Here is an 18467-nt window from a genome sequence, read left to right as displayed (position 1 = left end):
CACTCACCGACACATCATTTCATCTACCCACCCTTTCAGCCATTCTTTCAATGGCCCAACCATAATTTCACCCATCCACCCTTTCAATCTATGTTTTATCCCACAGATACATCCTTTCACTCATCCTTTTTCCCACCCATCCTTTCTCCCACCCACGCATTCTTTTGCCCATAATTAGTGTCAGCTCTAGGCATGGGCAGTTGCCCAGGGCCTTACGCTCAGCCCACCAACATTGAGCCTCACTCCAGTGTCCCCCTGACCTGAGCCTTGCACCTTTGCTCCAGCACTGTGAGGTCCAGAGGAGGGTCACTTCTCTAGTGGACCTCGCAGGCATGTGTAGCCTGCCAGGAATAGAGAAAGGTCAATCCAATCAGAACGACAAACAACTTTCACTCGGGCAGCCCTTGAGGAGCTGTGAAAGAGATGCTTGTCAGATTCAGGGAGGGGCTGTTGCTACACAGACGGGGTCCTGCCCCAGGATCACCTTCAACGATTGGATTGCAAATAGGACTGCCACCGTTCCAAGAGAAAAATCCAGGACCTTTGTTGCTGTTTTAGGAGTCTGCAAAGAAAAGACACAATACTAAGTAGGGCTTTGTTTACTTTGAATTATTACTCAGGGATTGAACGCAGCTCTAGCACACATTTAAATGTGTTTTCGGTTTATATTATTTACTGTTTTTATATTCAGATAATGTCTAAAAATAGCAGCTTTAGATCACACCCAATCTTGTCAAAAAGGTAGCAGCAAAGCAATAAGGAGGGCCACTGGAATTATGTGGCTGTGGAGGGTCAAATTATGCGGCTGGGATGAGTGAATTACGGACCAAGAAAAGTCAAATTATGCTGTGTAATTCGGCACATTATCTGATAGTAGTACTTCACTATGGGCCATATGTATCAAGATACCAAGTAGCGATTCTGTAATAGCGATTTTTAAGAAATCGCTATTTCAGAATGGCTAATTGGTATGTATCAAGAAAATCGCAATTATTTAGCGATTTCTTTATATTCCTTAATTGTGAATTCGCAAATTGCGAATTCGCAATTAAGGAATACTTTCCCATTCATTTCTATGGGCCTCCTGGCCTTAGGAAGGAATGGGAATTTATTCACAATTTGCGATTCGCAATTTGCTAATCGCAAATTGAGAATAATTTCAAGGGTGCAGGGGTGTCCAAAGGACACCCTGTTGCACCCCTGAAATAAGTATGGGTGCACATGTGGTGCACATACATGCCCTAAAAGCATGTATGTGTGTCACATGGCACTTTGAAAAAAATTCATTTTTCAAGGAAATCGCAACTTACCACCGACTAGAAGTTGGTGGTAATTTGCGATTCCTTAAGGGCATTTGGGATTTTTTTTTGCTTAATACATTGCATTTAAGGATTAGCAAAATTTGCAATTTCTTAAATGCAATCGCAAAATAAGGGATAGCAAATTTTGCAATTCCTTATTTTGCACCCAAATTCTTTCATACATATCATTTTGTGAAAATGAGTTCGCAAATGCCGAAATTCTGCGAATTTCGGCGTTTGCGAACCCATTTGGCCTTGATACATATGGCCCTATATTTTTAGTTTTACACTTGTTAACACTGCTTGCACATTGGTTGCATCTTATTAGTACCAGTTTAACATCCAAATGCAGCAAAAAGCAACAGAAAAGTAACCAGTCAAGCTTTGCAAAGGGTCTTTGACTGTACAACACAATGGGCCACTGTGTTATTGGGAACTATAGAACCATTTTACGTGGAAACAAAAAACATTTTTGTTAAAAACTGCAGATTCTGCAGTAGATAACGGATTATGTGGCAAATGCTGCAATTCAATAATTATGCAAAAAATACAGCCGGCGCACAATTGCATAATTCCAGTGGCCCTGGAAATAAATTCAGAAAAGTGATTGCCAAAGAGCATACAATTTGGTCAAATGGGAGGCAGGATTAAAAAAATGCCTGAATCCCTATGCCAATTTAGCCTACTAGACTACAACGGGGTGTCAGGGATTCCGATGACAAGGTGAAGTGTCTGCCCCTCCAAGGGAATTGCCACTTTGTTATCAGCCCCGCTCAGCTTTAGAACATTGTGGTTATTTTCCTCATAAAACTGAGTTTAGATGTCAAATATCCTGGTTCCATGGTTAAAACGTACAAGTTGGACTAGGTCCTGTGGCAGTGGGTACCTACTAGACAATATGTGAGGTAGATCGTGATATTTACCACTGGTGTATCAAAGCTTAAGGCTATTTCATTCTATGTGAATACCAGAGTTAATTTTCTAAACTTGTCGCTCAAATTTGCAATTGCTAGCAGCCAAGGAGTTAGTAAAGGATTTAGAAACGTAAATATAGTTTGAAGAGTAATCACGCTTGAGAATCTCAATCTTCAGCTGAGTTATCTTTGAAGATGACCTGTTTTAGAGGAGATATTTAGAATAAACCCCCCAAAATCTGCTATGTGACTCATAGTTCCCCTGCCCTACAATAATCGTCTCCTGAGGTTCTGCAAATAAACTATTTCTCCACACTTTCAGTGTTTCTCCAAAGGCACAAATTGTCATGCGAAGTGATGATGGAAAATAGGCTGCCCTACTTGGTCTTGCAGTGGTGGCTGTGAGGCCAGGGGCTGGGTATTCTCCTTCCCAGGTTCTTGCAAAACCAGACCATGGATGAGAAGTTCAGGGCAGTGGGGCTACATCCAATTGGCCGTGCAGCACTACATCATTGCTGCGAGGCCAGAGGATGGGACAACACTCCCATGTGCCTGACAGCCATGGAGCATGGTGGGGTGGCCCATGGGAGAGACAACCTTTCCCCTGGGCTTGCAGTGCTTGCAGTGCTACACCATTGTTGTGTGGCCAATGCTAGAGGGCTACCCTATCCTGGGTTCCCTTCCGTGGGCCTCGCAGCACTAGCCCATGGTTGCAAGGCATAGAGGAGTGGAAGCCACTACCCTATCCCTCAAAGTCATGGTGCAGCATTGCTAGGCCATGATGAGTGCCACTTTCTACTGGTCCTTGATGCCAAGCTTATGTGCTGGAAGGCCCATTGGTCAGAGGGGTCCCTCCCCTAATCGTGTCAGTGCTACTCCATATCTGAGATGCCCAGGAGGTGAGGAGGAGTGCCTCGTGTGGGCCCCTCTCCTGGGTCCAATTAAAATCAGTTCACAGCTGTGTACTGTGGCTTTGTGCATGGGTCGATGTCAAGGTCTATGTCATGTTATGTAATTTCCTGTAATTTCACCTCTTGTGCAAATAAGAAGGGCCTAAGCATTCCCTTTCTGCAAGGCATAGTCATCGGTCAGGGACATAGCAATCAGTAGTGCAGCAGCTGCAGTGACACTGGGCGCAGGGGTATTAGGTGTCCAAAGTTCCCAAATTATGGCTTTATTTTACTGTGCAGCCAGTGGACAAAAGTGAGATAGTGCTTTTATTTTGCACTAGCACCCATGGCATCATTGCTCTGCGACTTGCCTCACTGCCATAGGCAGTGCAGCCATATTCCACAGCTGTGAGGCCTGGGAGTGGGCCTCCCTCCCCTGAGCATTGCAGCTGACCGTTGTTGAACACTCAGGGTAGGAGGCACCGGTCCATGACCTTAGCAGAGCAGGAGTATGGCAGCGATGCTTATTAAGTAAGTAAGTTTCCAGGAAGTAGTTTCAGTGGGTTCCACTTCGTACGAGTGACTGTAGGAGCAGCATCAAGTGGTTCAGAGCGGAGCACAACGTTGGCTAATTACGCCGCAGCGGACCCACAGGCTGCGTTGCAAGCCGGCATTTAAAACGGAGATGGCCGGACTACATAGTTAAGAGACTGAGGCTTAACTAGTCGGAAAAAGGATTTAAAGCGGCACCTTCCTGCTCTTTGTTGTGGAAATACAACTTCCTCATTGGAGCATTTTGATCTACGAAGTAAGTGACTATCACGGTCCTGAGGAGAACCCCGGTAATCAGCGGGGTTTGAAACGCGTCGACCAACCTGGTCTCGGGTCACTTAAAATATTTCCATCTACAAAAGGTTTTTGGGAATAGCAAGAGAATTCCCTTCCCGAGTGTTCTTTGAACTTTTGAAGGAAAAGAAAATAACTTTACTTTTGTTTTTAAAAAAAGGGGTTTGATTGATTTTTTCCATGTCATATATGCACAATGGTATTGGCACCGAGACCATGATATATGTTTTTGTAAGTATGAATGTTTGTGTATGATTGCACGGCCAAGAGTGTCTGAATTGTTATGGTGTATTTGTTGTTCTAATTCTTTGTTTATCATTATTTTGTTGTATATAGTATGTATATAGTACTTTTTGGATTTCCATGCACAAAACAAATGTCTTTGAAAAAAGTTTGAAGAATATTTAAAAAGAATCAATAAAATTCATTTGTTGCAATTTATAAAGCAGGTTTTTATGTTACAGTCATAATAACCATTTTTTGCAGATTTGGTGTTTATAAGTCAAGTTCTCAGCACTGGCAATTGTGTTGTTCGATTATTTAGCGATGCTTATTGGGGCATCTCTCAGGGGTATTGCTATCAGATGTGCAGCAGCTCCAGTGGCACAAGGGCTCATAGGTGTTCTGGACCCAATACAGCTAGGTTATGACTGCATTTTACTCTCCCACATAATTTTCTTGCATTAGGAACCATGGCTACATTACTATGCTGCAGGTCCCTTCGCTCATGTACAGAACAGCATGATGTAGATCTGTGAAGCCCAACAAATGTAATCCTCCTCTAGGCCTACCAGCCATGGTCCAGTCATGAGAGACTCAATGGAGGAAGCCTCCTGTTCTGGCCTTGCAGCACTGGTCCGTGGCTGCAAGGCACAGAGCAAGAGGCCCTTCTGAAGATAGTAGTTATCATTAGTGCTGCAAATGTAGTGGGACCGTGTTCTCATAGGGTATGGGCACAATGTGCCCAAATTATGGCTGTATTTTACTGTCCACAAAAAAAGTATACAAATGATGGGTGAAATGCTTGAATTAATCTCAGCAAATGGTAATTGCTCGGGCTGCATCCCAGTCCATCTTTATTTTGCAAACCATGCCACCTCAATTTGGACATATGCAAATCAGCCTTGACTCTGCTTCAATAGGAACAGTCCAGAATAAATTGCCAGCCCAGGTTTTCCCTAAACCAGAACACCAGCAACCCAGGACAGGTATCATCCTTGTTAGGAATCACCAGGCAGGTATAGCTTGGTTCCAGTGACACAATGTGCACATGACCCATGTCTGGGCATATTCATCCCACTTAGGATGACTCACTAAAGTATACCAAAAAGTGAAGGATGGAGTGCTTGAAAGAACCTCAGCCACTGCTAAGGATGATTCTCCCCTATGATCAATTGAGGGGAGCCTCGCCTACATTTGAAGATCTCTGCTTAAGCCGTTTGTGTTTATATTGTGTGCACTTCTAATTTGAGAGATTTTACTTAGCCGATGAGGTATGCTATTTTGTTCTACAGTGTTCCATGATTGTAAAATACTGAGCAGATACAACCCTAGAGGCCTGGTCTCTCTCCCATGGGCCTTGCAGTCATAATCCAGCACTATGAGGCTCAAGGAAATGGGCCAGTTAGTGGGCCTGGCTTGTAGCATTATTTAATTACATTTGAACGTGTGCTTTCCAGATTTTGTTGAATATTAGGAGAAATCAAATAAGAGGAGTTGTATCTCAAATTTGTTTAACTGAATTTGCATCATGCTAATTTACAAAATGAAATGCACTGGGAAACCATTTAAGTGTGTAATAATTATTAGTATCACAACATTTAAAGGCTTTTGAGGGAGTTGATAGGGGTGTTGGAAAAATGGCTCATGGCACATGACATGGAATCCTTTCAGCCTACATATGTATGTTTTCTGGTAGTTACTGGTATTTTTCAGTGATTCGAGGGATGCCTTTAATAGAGGTCAAGCTATTTTCCACTGTTTTATCTGCTTTAATATCCTTTTTGCACATACTCTATCTTGCACTGGATATCTGGGAAACCATCTAGGAATTTTAATCCAATCTGGCTCCCTTAATGACATTCCACATGCTGCTGCACACTTGACTAGGGCATAAGAAAACATGACCACGTCATAGCAAGGGGATGGATCTCCAGAGGTCCTCCTTGTTGGCCGGCACCATCTTTAGGCTCAGCTGCATTATGTGTAAAGCTATCAAAATACGTTAACAGTCGACAAACCAGCTACCTTTCGAATCACTCCTTGACTTTGTGCTTGTCATTGACCTCCTGCAATGCTCCACTGTTCTTGGCTAGGTTTGCAATACACTTCTGAAACCCCTGAGCTCTAAAATTACAAGCTTGCCATCTCTAGTGACTCTCCAAACACCCACAGCAAGAACAGCATCAGACAGAAGAAGATGTGCTAAAAAGAGATAAACCACAAAAAAGGCCTTTCCCATCTATGCACCAAGGAGCTGGATGTTATTTCCATACCCATCCAGGCAGCAAGAGTCAACTCCAATTTAGCAAACAGCGAATACTCAACTTTAAAACAAAACAAAATAACAACACAGTCATAATCCACAAACCATCTACTCCTCCTATCACACGTTGAATGTGTATTTGATTTTGAGCCTGTGCGGTGCTTTGCAGCCTTTTGGCTAGGTTTGTGCTATGTAGATACTGCATACAAATATATGTAGCTATTGCACTAATCTGGAAACAAATTACTAACATTTAATTGAATTTATACGTTTTGGAGAGACCTAGGCCAAACCTTTCCATCCAGCGCTGCTAATATAATGTATTTCGAGTTAATTGAAGTTTAAAATATATGTGCTTATTTTATTCGTATCAATATTTAGCTTTTTGTTTTACTGATATCTGCATGTAGAAAGTTGCTTCTTAAAAAGTCCCTCAATGATATAGTCAATTTATGGCACTTCCTATGAAGTCATTTTCAGTGATTTCACGTTGTGTGCACATTAGGGGGGGCTCACTCATTCTCTTTCTGCCCAAGGCCCCAAAAGTCATAGGGTCGCACTGCCATCCATCCTATCACCCACCCACCCTTCCACCCATCATGCCACCCATCATGCAACCCACCCATGCATCCTTTCACTTGACCTTCCATCCTTCTTTTCCTTTACTATGAAACCTTCTTTTTGATTAATTATGAGCTTGTATCTGCCGAGTTGCAGACAGAAGAGACGGATAAAAAAACACCCTCACTGTAGATGCTAAAGCAAGTGGTTCCAGATCGCCAGATCCCCAATTCTCATCCATCTTTTCATTATCTCTGTTTCCAAAATTGTAAAAGTTTCACATTAACATCCAGCCTTCACTAGTTATGGTGAACAAATCAAGCGTGTTAAACCCCAGGAAATTGGTAATTTTTAACGCAGATCTTCGTTCTGCAAATCTAGATCATCACTGTTATTCCTCGTTCGGTGGGGTTTTACTTGGAATGGCAGAAATTCAATCCAGAGTCATGGCTACATCAATAATTACCGCTACACTGAATCCCTGCATGGTATGGTGCAAGACTTGTAATCAGTGCTGCAGTGCGTCATGACACAAATTGGTGAGCGTCAGTGTGGAAAGGGTAATGAGCTGTGTTCGATGTGATCCTTGCCCATCTCAGATGGCGAATCAATGGCTTCATAACTGTCCTGGGCAGCGGCTGTCCGTGTAGGTAACAGTGGTGGGGTTGGGTGGGGGTGGGATTTCGAGGGATGATGCAGGGGGAAAATTAAATAAATCATTAATATTCCCTCTGCATCATCCCCAGAATCGGACTGGCTACTAGGGTTTTGGAATGCTGCTGAGCTGGGGGCTGGTTTCGTTGATGGGTGTACTGAATGAAATTCGGCTTGCTTTAATAATTTCAAAGTACACGCTGGTCTCCATGAAAAAAATCAGCCCCACCGCAGTGAAATCAGCCCCCAGCTCTGCAGAATTCCAAAACACCCCTCCCCCCTCACCCGGCCCCACTGCTGTTACCTGCGCTGACCGCGGCTGGTCCTGGGTACCATTTAATCTGAATTGCAGAACTACTGTAACCAGAAAATCTGCAAATGTCCAACATGATATTTTGCATCCTATATTTCCCATCTCCACACATCAAACTATTTTTCTTCCGATGGAACCCATCCAAAATGGTATCTAATGGTACACTTTCCACAGCTATTTTGATTCCTAAACTATTTTGCAGAGTTGGGAAATCAAAAGAGATGAATTTATCTTTTTATGGTTACTTTGATGTTCCATGAAAAGTCTTTCAGGCCTCTCGGGGAATGGGAATATTGCTTTGGCTTTCCTGCGACTGCTCTTCAAGAACCACATCAATTTTTTATGAGAGACTCAGTCACTGCCCATGCAGGCAAGCACGTGGGGTGGGGCGGTGGAAATGACAAATGACAGAATAGGAAAAATAAAAAAAAATAAAAAATAAAACCACTTACCTTGGTTTGCTTCATCGCCGACTCGGCGATGCGATGAGCGCAAGGTAAGTGGTTTTATTTATTTTATTTTCCCTATTCCGTCGTTTGTCATTTTTAACACCCGCCTCACCGCTCTTAGCTGCATGGGCCGCCACTGGTGAGACTGAAGACTTCTGATTGATTGCACATACATTGAATCTCGCACGGTGTTTTCCACCGAACCCTTATAGAACATTTGCAGCTTACATACCCTGCTTATGAGGCAAAAATGCTCCAGTCACTTGGAAGGAAATCATTTAATGAAACATAAAGAAAAGGACAAGATGTCTTTTAAAAAGTTAATTTATTATACATAATTGTACAATTTATTTGTAATAAAAAGACATATCATAGTGCTACACCATATGAAAAGTGATCTAGAAAAAACCTCCTGTGCTACCAGATACTTGAAATCTACTGTGAGCCTTTTAATGCGCCCGCTGGGCCTAGTATTAGTTTTCTTTTAAAAGTTGTGTGGTCACATACACACACCTAAAACTGCATACACATTCATTATTTTTTGTAAAGTCATAAATAATATTAATACTAACTAGTAACTAATACCATCATGCAGTGAAAGAGATTGGAACAAGAGAGTCGGTGGTGGTACTATATTACCACATTTTGAGTCCTGTATCTCTATCACCTTAAAATTTGTATAATTCTAAGTTTTAAATATCATGATAATGTGGAAGGTTTTGTTTAGAACTGGTAATTTTTTTAATGGCATGCTGTGGTAAACAATGAATGTTTAAGAGGCAGATGCAGCCAAATATTTTTCCTTGGTGTGCAGTACAAAGCCAGGTTTAGAAAAAAGAGAGCTTCTTCTAGTTTGAAACTATTCAAGCTAATAACAAGGGGCTGGCTGTGGACCATGTATAATGTTTTTGGTAGGTCTTACCGAACAGGAGGAACAGTATCTCGGTCTGGTATGGACCATCTTTGAGGTATTTCTCATTGTATGTGTGAAGCTCAAAGTCCACATCGCTAGCGAAGTGCCCTTGAGTGAGTTTATGGTCAAGGCGCCCGTGAGTTAGTGTATGAAACTACAGCTCTGCTTGGTTCCACTAAGACACATGTTAGAGTGAGCGGCTGCCTTTATGTTGAGCGGTTTTTGTTCAGGGTTCTGAACACACCATGAAGTACAAAACACACTGCAGTTGACCGTCAGTATTCACATAGCTGTTCCACTAAAGGTGTACTGCAGGATATTGATTATTGTAAGTCTAAGAAAGTGCTTATCCACATGAGAAGGTAACAGACTTACTAAGGTGATGCATGGTGCTTTAACCATGGCTTGGCACATACTACTGAAAGTTCACGAGTAGTTCAAGAGGAGCCTAATATATAGTTTGGCAAAACACCAACCTGTCTGATGTGATGATGGATCCATAAGTGTTAATGCAAGCATTCATACTAGACAAGGTATATGTCTGTTGTTGCAGCTCACTAATTCAACATTTCTTCCGAACTTTAAAAAGCCTATACCTATGAGAACAAATCAATGCATACACAACCACATATATAGATATATACATATATAAAAATCTAAAAGAAGGTACCATACGTTAAAAAAACTGATCACTATGGATAAAAGTTACCTACATAAATATATAGCAAACTAAAGTTCCTTGTACTGAACTCAAAATGTATCAAAGAATACTGGGATGTGTATTTCCATGCACCTATGCAGTTGTGTGAGCTACGTTTGGAAGACCAGTTGCATATGAGGGAGCTTGTTTAGTGTCACTATTCAAGGCCATTCTTACACAAAATTGTCAACCCAGCACCAATAATATTAACATATTAAATATGTTGGTTTACTGAATTGTAGTCTAAATAAAGTTTATATTGTGCTTTCCTGGTCTGAGTGACAGAGATAACAATGATCTACCGGGCTAAACACTGTCTCTAGTTTCTGCGCTTTAAATAATTCAAACTACTACAACTTCGCCTACATAGCTCCCAATGAATATAGCATATATCTCAAGCTGATCCCATATTCCATAGTCTGAAAAAGGCACATGTTTAACTTTGGCCACTCATTTTTGTTACAGCAATATTCAATGTTCCAATGAAAAAAAGGTTTGTTTGATGATTATGTACATCTTCCACCTTCATCCCATTCCTCTCCTGCCTTTGAATACCCTGGCACAGCATACATTACTATAATTTTGGAACCCTGTCAATATACAGTCCAGCTCAGGTTCCCAATCCATGAGCAGCAATCTTCAGTAAGGTATGATGTTTCAGTCTTGTACGCATTTTGGGTGACGAGCGGCTTTCAAGTCAGTGTTTGTATTCTCGCGCGTCGGGTCAGAATACCATACTTTTCCTGGTTTCATTGCAGCCTTTGAAGAAAGACATCTTTGCCATTTCCGCTAGATAGGAAGTGGGTGACGATGAGGGCCATGTGTTAGTGGTGCTTGGAGGACGCAGAGTTATGGACCCAGTCGATGATAATGAGAGACATGCTCCCGATCATGAAGATCACGCCAACAATGAGGAACACCAGAGCCTACAGGAGAGAACAAGTACAGTCAGGGAACACTTGAAAACAGAGACTGAGCCTAGATGTATTAATATTACCAACAAACAAAGGATTCAAAGCCATAAATGTAGAAACAATTGGTTCCATGTTCTAGAGTGAATTTCTATTGCATTACCACACTCTTCAATCTGTGCATGTAAAAATTAATTAATTGCCAAACTGAGAAAGCAGAAACAAAGTTTGTGTGTATTTGTGTGTGTCCACGTTATGTTATGTTTAGGACTCCAGGTGTTATGGTATTTATGTTTTTTAACATTTCCGTCTGTATTCATCCATATTTATTTTTTGGCCACCTAATTGGTATTTATCCTTATTTATGTTGTCTTTTGAGAATAAATGGAGTTGTAAAATGGTATATACCATCATTTATTTTACTGATAAATATGCACTCACACTTTTCTGCCTGCCACGTTTTAGCAAATTAACCAGCCAAATAACGCATATTGATCCAACCCTGGAAATAACTCTTTTCTTGAAACAACAATTTAATTTATGCAGACCATTAAATATCAGTTCATGTGAGCCAGGTTTGCAAAACCCTTATTTCTCTTCAAAAAGGTGCATTTACTAGCACTTATTGATCTTGCCTTACACCTAACACATCAATTAATACATTCATTAACAGCTATTAACCACACTATTACACTTCAACGGATTCTCTAATAGCCACACCCAGTACAAATAAGCCACTACTTGCAGAGAAGAACATTTTAAAGTGCATTAAATACAAGCACTTATGGAGTGCTTGAACACCCAAAAAAATGCTTGGCACGGCCTGCAGTGACCCGGAGAGGAGGCTTGTGAGGGCAAGGAGAACAAACGGCACCGGTGACGCGGGAAAGCGAAAGTGTTCTGCTGTGGCGGGCGTGGGGAAGAGAGGAGGGAGGGTTGGCGCGGCCCTGAAAGGGACGCATGAAAGCGAAAGTGTTCTGCTGCACGTCGCGCGAGAAGGGGGTAGGGGAAAACATTCACGCGCACTTGATTCCTTTAATAACAACATTATGCAGGATTCATGCAGAGCACATGTCAGAAAAAAAAGATCTTATACATTACAATACAGAGTAGCACACTGTGCTAGCAGAACCGACTCAGCAGACCAAGAAGGGGAGATTCGGTAGCGAGAGTGGCAGAAGGCCAGCAGAGTGACGCGGGCATTGAAGCGAGGCGTGCATGGTAAGGGAGGGCCTTCACACGCACAATAAAAGAAGCCAAATGGCAGCTGTGCACGATGGGAGTTGTGCGCGTCATGCACGCGCTTGTGCGCATAATAGTAAGCTGGTCGCCGGGAAAGTAGCACTTTTCAAAGCAGCTAAATGTCTCGGCCAGGCTAGCGCATGCGCTGGATCAGGCCGAGACCTAAAAAAGGATCAATGAAGATTGACTACTTTGCTTCCATCATAGCATCTCAAATCACAGTTCATTTTGTAAAGATCTGAATACTCCTCTATTTAACTATTGTTGTCATGTTGTCTGCCAGCATTAGTCACCTTCTCAATCTTAACACTCTTATACATATACTATTGAATGGGTACACCATATTCAATGGATGTGCATTCCTTATTTGCAAATTAGCTCAGACTTTATGTATTGCTATCACAAACTTTGTTATCACTTCAGTCTGAACTACGCACAGGTGAAAGAGAATCCCACATGCATGTGGACTGCCCATTGGTGGTCTGCTCCTATATAATGCAATAGTGGGCTGTATTTATTTATATACTATTTTTACAGGGCTTGAAATGGATCATCAGGAATATATGGAGATACTAGGTATGGGCCATTAGGTCTTGCAGCCTGGATTTTAGCCTCAAATGTACATAAACAGAAGACAATGAAAGGCATGCTGCTAATCCATATCGAGAATGTTGGCATAATCTTGACTCCTGCACATTAATCAGGGGTGGGAGGGGCAAGGTGTAGCACTAGGCTGGGTGACTAGCTTCTCACAAAGAACAGGTACATTGATGAATCAAGCATCTAAATAATGTGCACAACTCGCTCAAGTCTAGTGGAATTTACCACTCAACAAATATGCTTATGACATTTCATATAGCTTTTAAACTAAAGTGATTTTGTTTCAACAACACCTATGCTAATGGAGAGAAAGAGCAAAAGGGGAAGGACCTCCAAACAATCAGACAAAAAACCTGCTAAGAAAGAAAACCCATACTAGCATAATGAGTACTTAATGCAATGCGAAAAGAACCATTGGCATCTAAAACGAATTTTCTAATTTGTTTGTGTTAGAATTTTTATTTCACCATACTGTTGGGCCTAAGGATGGCACTTTGCAATATTTGTGCAGAATAGTACAGACCCAGTCGTTTGCTATGCGCCAATGTACTAAACAGGTGCAGATCACCGGAGCTGGACAAATCTCACCTTATGCATGGTAATTAAGATGAGCCTGGGCTGCAAATTGTAGTGCACACATCAGCAAAGGTAGGAATCAAAAGGTGCAAGTGACAGCAGACCTCTGTCTCCATTTACACTTACTCAGTGAACCTATATTAAAAAGCCTTTCTCTTAAACTCACAATGGGCACAGAACTTAAATGAGGTGTGCAAGTTGAAATGGATACCAGGGGGCCATCCCATCCTTCCCTTGATGGCATTAGGGGTACTACACAGTAAAATGTGTCCAACAGAGACAGCTTAAATTTTGCAAGGGGTTACCAACTGCCCCACGCATGTATTAACGAATCAACAAAGTCACTGGTGACACCCTTTTCCATGTGTTTCTTCAGTTTTGCAAAGTGGACTCCGTGACATGTAATGTCAAACGTGAATCACAATGCACAATTTAGCACTGCAAATTTAGTCTTGTTACAGAGCCAACTTTGCAAATGCGAGTTTTTGGATTTTTATTGGCTGACCATCTACTAATTGCTTAGACCAGTTATTTATAAACTGGCTTTCCATTTGACAACAACATCTTTACAGACATGTTTCACTGTTTTAATGCCCATCTACAAGTTCTAAGGTTCTTTACATTTCTCACTTGAAAGCATCAGGTCATAGAATTTGAGGGAGTGTGGATTTTACAACTTCGCTTATGTCAATCCTATCAACCGCTTCCGTACAAAATGCACTGAACTTATAAAAACCATTCTATGGTATATAAATGTCATATCTTTTGTTTAAAATTAAATTGACACTTTTTATCCAGGTGTTTTTTCTTTTATGTACAATGTTTCTTCAGATGAAGACCAGTAATTGAATATTCCACTTTACTAATCTATTTTAGCATTAAATCTAACTTGTTCTTGAGGACTGTTTATGATTAAAGAGTCTATATAAGAGAATCATGATCAATGGTGTTGAAAGGTGTCACCAGGTCACGATGCATCTAGGGGCAGAAGCATTATTGGCATTAATTCCGAGAACATTATTCTTACCATGATTGTGGCAACCTCACTGCTCTCCAGTGGTTGGAATGTTTTACTGGTATGCATGGGGTAGAGTATGCCAATGACGTGGTTCTTGAACATGGAATGCTACTGCTTGTTGGAGGATTGTTTCTTGGAATTACAGATGGTTCATGGGTTGCTAATCTGATCTTGAATGAAGGACCAGGTAGAATTGGCTTTTGTTTAGTAGTACATTAAAGTGATTTTGCTGAATGATGCTTCGAAGATTTTGAAAATCATTATCCAAGGCTCGAGGATGGCAGTGTTAATAAGTAAGTCAGGCAGGATATCTTTGTTGTTGGGGTAGTTTTAGAAAGGAAATTAAGGTGGTGGCGTTTTGTGGAATATGGGGCTGGAAGGAGTCCAAAGTGAAATAGAGTGGGCTCTGATGTGTGGCCTGTCAGTGCAGGCGCTGGTAGAATTTATGTACATGCCTGATCGAGCAGATTTTCTGAATTAATTATTAGTTATTGTCATTGGATTTAGCATCAAATGGGAAGTGCAAGGAGTAGTGGCTCGTGCATTGTGACAATACTCTGACTCATTCACACCTTCCCCAATTTCTGAGAAAATGACTCCTTTGGGGAGGGTATGCCCTTTTCATCTTCATTTATAATATAGATTTTTTACACCTACTTGTTTGCCACTTTAACCTCTTGTAAACAACATTGCTTATGTAGGTAAGTCAGTTAGTATTTTGCAATTAGTGCTGGCGAGAGCAGCTCAAAGGTTCTGCAAACTTATCAGTGAATTGAAAGATAAGGCTCGTGCCAAGTAGATTGAACATTGCCATTTAGATAATCCTTGTCCAATGTTTGAGAGTGAATGTAACCTCAACGCGTTGACCCTGAAAATGTGACGCAAGTCTTCTTACAGTGTCAGATGTGAATGGACCGATTGCCTAGCAAGGTTTGCTGAATTAAGGGGTTGCTTAGATGAGGGCGTTACAAAGAAATGTCCATCCATGGGGCAGATGTTCACATACACAGGGATTATGCTGTATCTGAAAATCTGACTGCACACTTAATGGGCAACCCCGTTACCATCTTGAACGCTGTCTATAGCGCCCTCCCACAAGAAATGATACTAAGGGACAGTCATTGGTAAATTTGATTTACAGCCATTTTTAAGCCACCAGTTGGGGCTAGTGTGCCATGATCTGATGCTTCTGTACTGTTATACTAACTGAGAAGGTTCTATTCCTCAGTGATTATAGAAAGGTGAGAGGGACCCCTTCAACCAAAGGAATAGGGTTCAAATATAATTGTAAACGAAATGATTTCCTTTGCATTAAATTATCAGAGCTATGAATACAAATTCTATCAAACATCACACTATCTCTTACCAATCAAAGCCACACAAATGCATACCTTTCCTAATGTATCACACACATCAAAGAAGTATTGTCGTAGGCCCAAGTAATAAAGTTTATTATTCGGCTTCAGACAGGGACACGACGCACATATTTGGCGCACGTTCCATCAAGTTTTGCAAAATGGGATAACCGCTATAAGTTTTATATAAACAAAGACGAGAAGAGAATCATAAAAGTCTGCTGGAGGCCCGAGTGGTAAAGATTGTTTATGTCCGATTAAAATATGGAGGATTGTGAAAACAAGGATTAAATCGATCACAAGTTCCGACCACTAAAAGCCAATCAGATACACCCAAATCATTGGCGTCAAAAACGGGAAACAGAGGAACCTACTAAGGACTCTTTTATAGAGTACATTGATTTTAAGAAACAGTATCCTCCCTTTGCTTAATTTGAAAAGAGGTGTATTGACCGTATTCTGGTGATACAAAATTAATTTGAGAGTCTCTATAAAGGTCTTGATAAAGATAGTGTAAACATAAAGATCCCATCGAAACGCGTTGACGCCCCAGCGCATAATCCGTGGAGTGGCTGGAACTACAGATGATCAATAAGCACTTTAGTATAGGGTGCCCAGCCAATACAATCCTGAACATGCATGTGTAGCTTTTAATGACAAAGTTTGTTGTCTATTGTGTGTTCTCTCATTAAATGGATCATATTATGTGATCTTAGTCTTATTTTCATTGTAATTGATTGTATTTTGTGTCTAGAATTCACAGGATCCCATCAATATCTGTAAAATCGGATTTAGGTGGGATTGGGACATTTTTATATATTGATTGTTTTTTATGAATATAATGTTTTTCATTTTTAATAAATAGATTATTTCTTAACAGAGAAGTTTTTCTCTGTGCATCCTGAAGCTTGGGCCTATGATAATACTTCTTTGATGTGCGTGATACATTAGGAATGGTATGTATTTGGTGGCTTTGATTGGTAACAGATGGTGTGATATTAGGTGGACTTTGTATTCAAAGCTCTGATAAAAAAAACAAAATAAATCATTTCGTTTACATTTCTGTTCCTCAGTGCCCTAAATCCCCAGTTTGCATTACAGCTGCAATATGCGTCTTTGAGGATTCTTCTATTATAATAACAGAAGAAAGATAAGCTCATGGCTCATAAGTTTAAAGTGCCTTACAACTGTGAATATATATGGCTCATGCTGTGAAATGAAATGTGAGTTCTTATGCACCCCAGGAAGGAAAGAAACAAGATGTCTATAATGCAGGGATCATTGTTCAGCTACCAGAATGTTTTGTTTAGTGAGGCCCATTTAATCTCATGCCTTGACATAGCAACTTTATATCTTGTGATCTAACAGGAAACACTTAGCTTTGATCCATCGAGTTTGATAAATCCATACAATATAGGAAATCATAATCACATCCTTTATTTATAATGGTGATGATGCCACAATACTGCAGCTTTGTGTGGTAGCAAGTACTGGCATGAGATACATCATAAGCAGAATGAGGCAGAGTTCATTAAATGAAAGCTGATCATATACTCGAGATATCTGTCAGATGCTAGTGCTGAAACTACGGTGTTATCCAGCAAGAATATGGTGTACTGCACTCCCCCGTGAATGGCGATTGTTCATATTGCGTTAGACATGTGAGATATTTCTTACCCTACGATCTTTCTGTCTAGGTGTGACCTGAATTGTGGCGTATGATAGGGCAATGTGAAGATTTGCAGCTAGAACGCTTGAAATCGGAACCTTTGCAAACAGGGTTCTGTGTTCCAGACACACAAGTGAAAACTTTATTGGCAGGCTTTATTGTACTGAAGCCACTGTAAACAGGTTGAACAAGGTGGAAGGGTGGAGTCATGACCCTGTATGTGGCAACATGTCAATCAAGGCTGGATTTTGTGGTGCCATTTATATCAAGGCAGTTTTTAGTCGAACCATTGAAATAGTGACTGCGCTTAGTGGAAGAATTGCATGTCAGTCAGGGCTAGGGTTAGTGGATCGAAGGAAGGGTTGAATGTGAAACATGGGGTAGCTTCGTAAATATGGACCAGCACACTGCGCCACAGGAGCGTCAAAAAAAGTGACGCTCCGGTGGCACAAAAGGCTTGTGAATATGCCCCTAGACTTCGTACAAAAACACACATGCATTGCAATTAGATGAAGAGTTACAAAGGTTCTGAATTCAGTGCCTTGTTGAGTTAAAGTAGCTGTTAGAAATGGGGTTTCTAGTTGGCTAGGCCATGTCCCTAAGTCAGGCAGCTCAGTAAGGACTACTTTGATATTTTTTTTTTAATTTCACTTTATTTCTTTTTTATAAATGTTCCACCCTTTTTTCAAAGTTACAGAACATGATGCATGAAACAAAGAGTTATACAATTGAAAAGTAATATAAAAAAGTCTAATGCAATGGTCTCCAACCGGTTGATGGCGAGCTACTGATAGCTCGCAGAAACGCTGTGAGTAGCTTGCGCCGCTTAATGCTCAATTTAGTAGCCCTTTAGTGTTGTTTGGGCTCTTTCGGCTGTTTTGAGGCTCCATTGCCCACCCTCACCCAAACCAGCTGCCCAGATTGGCTTTGAGCTTAGATGGGGCAAAGCAGGCCGAAGAGGATGACGTTCCTCTCCTTTGTACGTGCAGATGAGTGTCTCGTGACCATCTATGTGCCCCCCACTGCCTTTCCCTCACTAACACCGCACTGCATTGTGTGTCACGAGTGCG

The 18467-nt window shown here is 41.1% G+C and overlaps 1 protein-coding gene across 2 annotated transcripts in view; it reads right to left on the bottom strand.

Annotated features, from left to right (window-relative positions):
- Window positions 1-8721: 8721 nt before the first annotated feature.
- The window catches only part of SLC38A4 (solute carrier family 38 member 4), a 247924-nt gene continuing 238178 nt past the window's right edge, over window positions 8722-18467 (bottom strand). For both annotated transcript variants that reach the window (XM_086919126.1, XM_086919125.1), the window contains exon 16: window positions 8722-10952. In XM_086919126.1, the coding sequence (XP_086775252.1) occupies window positions 10851-10952 (102 nt within the window). In that variant the 3' untranslated portion in view covers window positions 8722-10850. The remainder of the gene's footprint in view (window positions 10953-18467) is intronic.

This window comes from Lissotriton vulgaris, chromosome 1_1 (assembly GCF_964263255.1).
Source record: "Lissotriton vulgaris chromosome 1_1, aLisVul1.2, whole genome shotgun sequence".
Classification (NCBI taxonomy): Eukaryota; Metazoa; Chordata; class Amphibia; order Caudata; family Salamandridae; genus Lissotriton; species Lissotriton vulgaris.
Note: the sequence above shows the minus strand (reverse complement) of the source record. Positions and strands in the feature narration are given on the sequence as shown.